At 31.6% G+C, this 7,730-nt stretch overlaps 1 protein-coding gene across 1 annotated transcript in view; it reads right to left on the bottom strand.

The window, feature by feature from the left end:
• Positions 1-5,895: 5,895 nt before the first annotated feature.
• The window catches only part of pdcd6 (programmed cell death 6), a 33,030-nt gene continuing 31,195 nt past the window's right edge, over positions 5,896-7,730 (bottom strand). Inside the window, exon 6 of the mRNA XM_056450526.1 lies at positions 5,896-6,592. Coding sequence (XP_056306501.1) covers positions 6,494-6,592 — 99 coding nt within the window. The 3' untranslated portion in view covers positions 5,896-6,493. The remainder of the gene's footprint in view (positions 6,593-7,730) is intronic.

Raw genomic sequence — 7,730 nt, 5'->3', positions numbered from 1 at the left:
GGTTGGCATCATCTCTTCACAGGTCACAATCTCTAGAGGCTGTTATGTGATGCACTGTGTGTACGCTTTACTAAAAAAGACAGGTCTTTATTCTAGTTTTGAACTGAGAGTGTCTGAGTCTCAGACATTATTAGGAAGGCTATTCCAGAGTTTAGGAACCATAAATGAAAAGGCTCGACCTCCTTTAGTGGACTTTGCGATTCTGGGTACTGCCAGAGGCCCTGTGGCTTCTGGTAGAAAAAAAAGATACTGTTTAGGTAAAGTACAGTAAGCAGTAAACTAAACTATAATGTATTTTTTTTAGCTTTATGTGATTACAGTTGAGCCACTATAGCCACATCTTGAGGAATGTCAATTAAACTTTGAATGTCTTTGCACTGTTGCTGTTTATGGAAGATAAGGAAGCGCTTGGATTTCATCTAAAATCTTTTAAATTGTGTTAAGAAGATAAACAAAGGTTTCATGGGATTGGAATGACATAAGGGTGAGTAATTAATCCAACTAATCCTTTAGCAAAAAAACAAAGACAGACTAAATACAGAGGGCTTATGTACACAACAAGAACAGAAACAACACAAACATGAACATTTTGACCAATCAAAGTAATCAAGGAAACAAATCACATGGAGGAAAAATGGAACAAGCGAGCCAAAGCAGAAAGAGAAAAAACTAGACTAACATTTAAATTCTTACATTTATTAGTTGTTGTTTATTTTTTTAGTTCTCCTTTCAACTTTCAATATATATATATATATATATATATATATATATATATATATATATATATTATATATATATATATATATATATATATATATATATATATAAGAAGACACTAAAAACAATTACCTTACTACATGTTCTTAGAAATATTTTTTTAAAAGTTCTAAAATGCATCGAATTTCTTGGTAGATAAATTTGTTATATTTTTCGCATAATAAATTAATTCATTTTCTTAAAGAAATGTGTTTCAATTTATATTTTTACAATGATTTTTGAAAGATTCATTTCTTATTGTTTATGTGCATCAATAGAAGATACATTTATCTCACAATATTTATTATACATTTTCTTTTAAAAATGAAAGTAACTATTATTTAACCATCCACAATCAAGTAACATCACCTGAGCCAAGTACTGCTTCTCCAAGTCAAGGCACGAGAAACCTGCCTGGCCTGCAAGACAATAGTGCAGGGATGGAAAGGCCACACATACAGTAGCAGCTCAAAAGACACAATACTGACAGATAACTGAAAAACAGCAGATGGCCTTGACAGGAGTTGTTTACAAATATTCTTCATCTCTTACTCATTACCTGAAACATAAGACATAACTCAGTGTTATATTTTTTTTATAAATGAATTACAGTTTAATAATTTCTTCAAATGTTTGCAATTACCACATAAATGATGATCAAATCAAATTATAAAAATTTATAAAAGATAATACATTTAGCCAATCCGAGACCTTTTAATGCAGATTTTAATACTCCTTGATTACTATTTTATTGCTTATTAAATGTTTTATTTATATTATATTTACTTCTCTTTCTTCAAGCACATTGGTCAGCTTTGGTTGTTTGTAAATGTGCTTTATAAATAAATATTGTACTGTATTGTAGAATTCTGTGCAAGAAGTGCAGAGAGATGTCTAAAGCAGTTTTGGGTTTTTATCCAGGTGAGTTTGAATTTAAATTAGAGTTTTCAAGCTCAGGAATGTGGGTTGGTTTTAGTTGGGTTTTGTCACCATGATAATTTACACTACAACACTAACCTGATCTGGAACAGGTTTTGTTCTGAGATTTTCAACCCAAACTGTCCAATCAGCTGTCAGTAAAGTGACATGTATATGTCTGATGCAATAAAGCAGTCCTGGAGCGTCTTTTTTGCTGAACTAAACTGTACTGAACTTAAACTCTGAAAACTGAACTGACACAGTTTCAATACACTATAATCTTCTATGTGAAGCTGCTTTGACACAATCTACATTGTAAAAGCGCTGTACAAATAAAGATGAATTAAACTGAATCTTTTTTGCTCCAAATTAAAGCTCCTTTTATGATGAAAGTTTAGTCATTAGAGTTATTTAGTAATCTATTTATATTATAAGAAATACAATTATTAATACATATATTATATTTGAATATTAAATTCAAATAGTTTAGATATGTCAAATAATATTAATAATTTGATTAAATTAAAATGTAAACAATTACATACATTTGTAATAAACTTTTTAAATAACTGCCTTTTTAGGTTTAAGCTAAACCTATATTATTAAAAAACATGATTAATACTGATATAAGTTGCCTTCTTAAACTTTTACTGCATCAACAATGTTTATTTCTGTCTTTTATATGTGTTTAAATTGATTATATTTCTGATAATGATATCAACAGTGAAGTGATTTGCACTGAATCTCTCACGAGAAATCATTAAAGCGGATCCTCTCATGTGTCAGTTGATTGGCTGTTTGCTACACATGTCCAACTTTGAGCTGTAAATGTAAATGTTTGTTCATCACAAATTCAGTTAAACTCCCTATTTTAACAGAGAAAGTTTATGTCAAGCATTGTGAAACAACTTAACTTGATCTTAAAGAGACCGTTTTAAAGGGACAGTTCAGAAGGTTCCAAATCTTTATGAGTTTCTTGATTCTGTTGAACACGAAAGAAGATATTTTAAAGAAAGCTCAAAACTTGTACTCAGTCGCTCTTGAAAAGCTCTAAGTCTTCATGTTTGATTCAGAATAAAAACTGTCCTTCTTTGGTCTTTGATGAAGATCTCACAATGTGACAGTCTAGGGTGCATTTCCCAAACAACTATTATAGTACGATGCATCGTTTGGGAAAAGAACGATGTAGGGATGAGTGTTTCCCAAAACTCATAGTTTCTCTGTCGCAGATCCATCACTTGAACCACATTAGTTAAAGCGTGCTCATAATGATGCTCCAAGCGGGGTGGAGTAACAACTTCTTTAGAGAAGAACCCCATTATTTCTTTGTGCAAATTATATTGTTTTACAAAAACACGCATTTAAAATAAAATCCAATATTAGTTTTGGTAAAAACATACACTCGTTTTTCATATTATATATGCAAACGGCACATATAGGGCCTATGTTTGCTTTACTAATATTATTGAGAAGTTGAACATTACATATTCTATTCTAAAACATAAAATCACTTAAAGCTAACACGTATTCTAATATCATATATAAATCATATAAGTAAATAAATAAATAATGAGGCCATTTATTATAAAATATTTCATATTTATTAAGGAAATTTTAAAAATCCCATTTTAATAATAATAATAATGATGATGATGATCATGATGATGATGATTATTATTAAGAAGGATATTGTTTATTTATTTATTTATTATTTTTTTGAAAAGTCTTACAATTTGACACATGTAAACCACAGCAGAAAGTTCTAACCAACAGGCCCATGTCACATTCAGCAAAGATACTTAATAAATAACCCACTATAAATTAAAAGAATTAACGTATGCTATGTTTTTGTATTCATAAGCTTTGGAGACGTAACATAAATTCCGCTTTTAAATAATAGGTCACCTTTAGCTTTCGCCATGAGGCTGTTCAAAATGACATCAATGTTTTCAAAGTGCACTGCGAAGGGAGCACAATTGTAAACATGAAGATTGCTAAATTAAACTGTAAAAATAGTTTGAAAGCAAATTACACCTAAGAGAGATGACTTTAATACTTTTTTTTATTTTTAATCATTCCAACTTTGAATGTTAGAATGTTCTAAATGAATAGGGCATAGGGGGGATAAGTGGGAATAGAACACAGCCGGGAACGATGTTTCTAACTACAGCTCCAGAGGTGTAGTTGCAAGTGCACAAGTTTGCCATGCAGTTTGTGAATGTTCATTGGAACGATGGATTTGGGAAACAGCAATTCAACAAACTATGTTTGTCACGAAGGAAATTACGACCTTAGTTAGCTAACGATGGTTTTGGGAAACGCACCCCTGGTCCAGTTCTTCTCACTGATCATCTGCACGTCATGGTTTGTGGGGTAATATTTACACACCATTACAAAGAGTGAGCACACTGCTGTCAGCTTTGCTTCGCTTTGCTTGTTGACCTTTAGTGGACAGTCCTCTCTTGTGCCTGGAGAGATTTTGTCTGATGGTGACAACAGGATGCATTTCTGTGCAATAATTTAAAGCACTTAATAATTCAAACTGCAAAAGAGCTCATAAGCAAATTGGTGCAGTTGCAATCTCAACTGCATGCAATGCTTTTTAATGCTCACACCTAACCCCACCCTACCCCTCATAGTAATGTCACTAGCTCTGCTGAGTGCATTGTGTCTGATATTGCATCTCTGAGATTTGCAATCTCAGTTTGCATCATCAACGCTGCAGCATCCAGATACTATTGGAGAAGTCAATTTATTTGACCCCCATGGTATTCTAGCTCTGATGTAAGCACAAAAAACAGCACAAAAAAGTGGAAGTATAAAAACATTTAATAATTTGTTTGATTTAAGACCTCATCTAATGAGACTGGTGGGCGCAATGTTTTCAGCACAAGTCTATTCTTGGTTCAATTTTGGAGACTGCCAATCAGAGATCCTCCTCCATGTCCAGTTGTGCATGGCCTGTATTTATTTTTAATGTGTTTGATTGCCATAAAGGTGTCAAAGTTTATCCTGGTGCTAAAAAAGCAATCAGCTGCATCTGACACTATTGGACACTATTGCTGTCTTGTTAATCTAATGTAAACACACCAATCCTTTGGAAAAAATGAAAAGGCTGTTGGCTTTTTGTTTGCATTTTGTTGCATTTTTTATGTAACTATTAACTACTATTTTTATCTTGTGTGGGTTATGGATGAAATGTAGTAATTCTAATAGTTAAACAACATTTATTTGACTTCTGGAAATCACCAAGCGACCCACTGTCATTATCTCGTGTCCCGCACTTTGGAAACCACTGCACTAGAGGACGGAATTGTGCTACATATGAAAAAATAAATAAATCCACATGCAATTGTAAAATATGTTTATACGATTGTGACTTAATAAATATTGTGTTACATGTGCTGCCAGACTCTTGGTAAGTGTTACTGTCGTTAATCTAAAACAAAAATAAAGAAAAACACCTCAAATAATTTACAGGGTTCCCACGTTTTCATGAACAGCAGAACTTTTTAAAGCACCGTTAATTTTAAATCAAGTACCTTTGTAATTCATACCCCAGCATATGCAGAGCCAAAATAGTGCTTACTGTACGTAAGGTTTCCACTTACATTTAAAATTTCATTTAAATATCAGAGTAATTAAAAAAAAAATACTGTTAAAAAAATCATGTTCAGAAACTTTTAATAAAACGTGGTAAAATCAAATACTGCACTGTAAAAAATTTTACTCAACTTAAAATTAAGGCAACAAACTTCAGAACATCTGAGTTTAATTGAGTCAAGTGCAGTAATTGGGTTGAAAGTTGAGTGATCTCAAAAAAATGTCCTGAAGTTTGTTGCCTATTAAAAAATATTTTAAGTTGAGTGAATTTTTGTTTTTGTTTTGTTTTTACAGTGTGGTGATATTTAAATGCGATTTCTGGAATATTGATTATATTGAAAATAAATATTGACTGATTTAAGATTTTTATTTTATGAAATTCTCTGTTTTCTTTCCTTCTGTTTTTGACAATCGAGTACAATTGTTGAAATAAAGCCATAAACAAATTTAATTAAAGCACTTTCAAGGACCTGTGTTTGTTTTTAAGTATTTTCAAGGCCTAAAATCTATATGTCTGAAATTCAAGTACTTTTAAGAAACGTGGGAACTCTGCATTTATGAATGACAAATAGATGCAAACACAAATTAAAAAACTCCATTCAAACATGTTCCAGTTTTTAATAAAACAGTTATCTTTTTTTTTTTTTTGCCATTTTAACATTTGTAAGGCATCATGCATGAAAAAGGCATACAAAAGCATATGTACCTCCTTCCTAAAATAAAAGGTTGAATTACATTGTGCAGATTAAAAATAGATTTTTTTTACAAATATATGGAAGAGCTGACAGTCAATCCAAATAAAAGGATCTTATTATGGCAAACACAACCTGCTCTCACAGGATTTCATTGTAAACATGAATTCAGCCACAAAAAAAAAACTAAACAAAAAAAGGAAAACATTAGTTCATGCTTTGACATTAAGGAGGTTTATCAGAAAGCATGCAACCAAGTCTTAATATGATTTTCACAATGTCAACATTCCTTAAACACAGAAGGGAGTGATATTCCATAACTGTTTCAATAATAATGGTTAAGACCGTAACGCAATATGACATGGCTACTAAGAGATGAACAGAGAGACAGACGAAATAAAGAGTCATAAAGATCCAGTCCCCGTGTTGTCCTGTAGAGGGTAGTGTTGACTAGTCTCTGCTGAAGACTTCAGGGGAGCGACATTTGGTTTGGCACAGGAGAGTGCAGGCGTGCTTGTGTTGTGCTATACCACGTTGAAGACCATTGATAGATACTGCTCGTATGACACCTGGATCCAGCCGTCCTGATCTGTGTCATATCGCCGGAACACATCGGTTAATCTCTGCACAAATCAAGATACAAGCAGCGGATTAATGGGTATAGATCCAACTGACAGTTCATCACTAATGGTGTGCCGTTCCAAAAGGAAGAATCTCTATCAAATTAATATCTTCTTCTTGATGATTTTACTATTTTGTTGTGTTTTTGTGCTGGTACTTTGGCTGGATTAGGCCTGTCATACCCATAGTTCCTCACAATTCATTGAGACCTGCTCAAGTTAAACAATTGGTCTGTGCAGGAAACATCCTTTCCAGCATCATTCTTTCTTTTTTTAAAAAGTTTATTTTCAGAAAGCTGGATAAACCTGTTCACCAAATCAAGCTGACCTAAAATCGGATTACTTTGGCTTCTCATGGTTTATGTAAAACTTTGATGGAGTAGATTATAACACTTTATATGGATAATTGTAAAGCATTTGTATAGTGGTTTGAAAAAGTGATTTTCCCTTACTGATTTCTTTTTTTTTTTTTTTTGCATATTCGTCACACTTTAATGTTTCAGATATTATTCAAAGGCAACACAAGTAAACCCATCATGCACTTTTTAAAATGGATGTTTTTATTATTAAAGAAAAATAAAATACAAAACTACATAGGCCTGTGTGATAAAAAGAGTTTGCCCCCTGTTAAAACTTCACTCTGGTTTACCTAGAGGTGGGAAGAGTATCTAAAATCTATACTCAAGTACAAGTACATGCGGAATTTTTTACTCAAGTAAAAGTAACAATCTTAAAAGTTACTCGAGTAAGAGTAAAAAATCTGATGAAAAATATACTCATGTAAATAGTTACTAGTTACTTTTCATCTATCTATCTATCTATCTATCTATCTATCTATCTATCTATCTAGATCTATAGATGTGTATATATATATATATATATATATATATATATATATATATATATATATATATATATGTATATATATCTATCTATATATCTATATATCTATCTATATATCTATATATCTATATATATATATCTATCTATCTATGTATATCTATCTATCTATGTATATCTATCTATCTATCTATATATATAAAACTCTAGTTTTATTTCGCCGTGTTGTACATATTGAAAGGGGAGTTTAAACTGCTATAAAAATACTACAATAATAATAATAATATAGAATTATTAACAG

The sequence above is a fragment of the Danio aesculapii genome, chromosome 24 (assembly GCF_903798145.1).
Source record: "Danio aesculapii chromosome 24, fDanAes4.1, whole genome shotgun sequence".
NCBI classification, from domain to species: domain Eukaryota; kingdom Metazoa; phylum Chordata; class Actinopteri; order Cypriniformes; family Danionidae; genus Danio; species Danio aesculapii.
The sequence above is the reverse complement of the archived record's forward strand: the minus strand, read 5'-3'. Positions and strand labels throughout refer to the sequence as shown.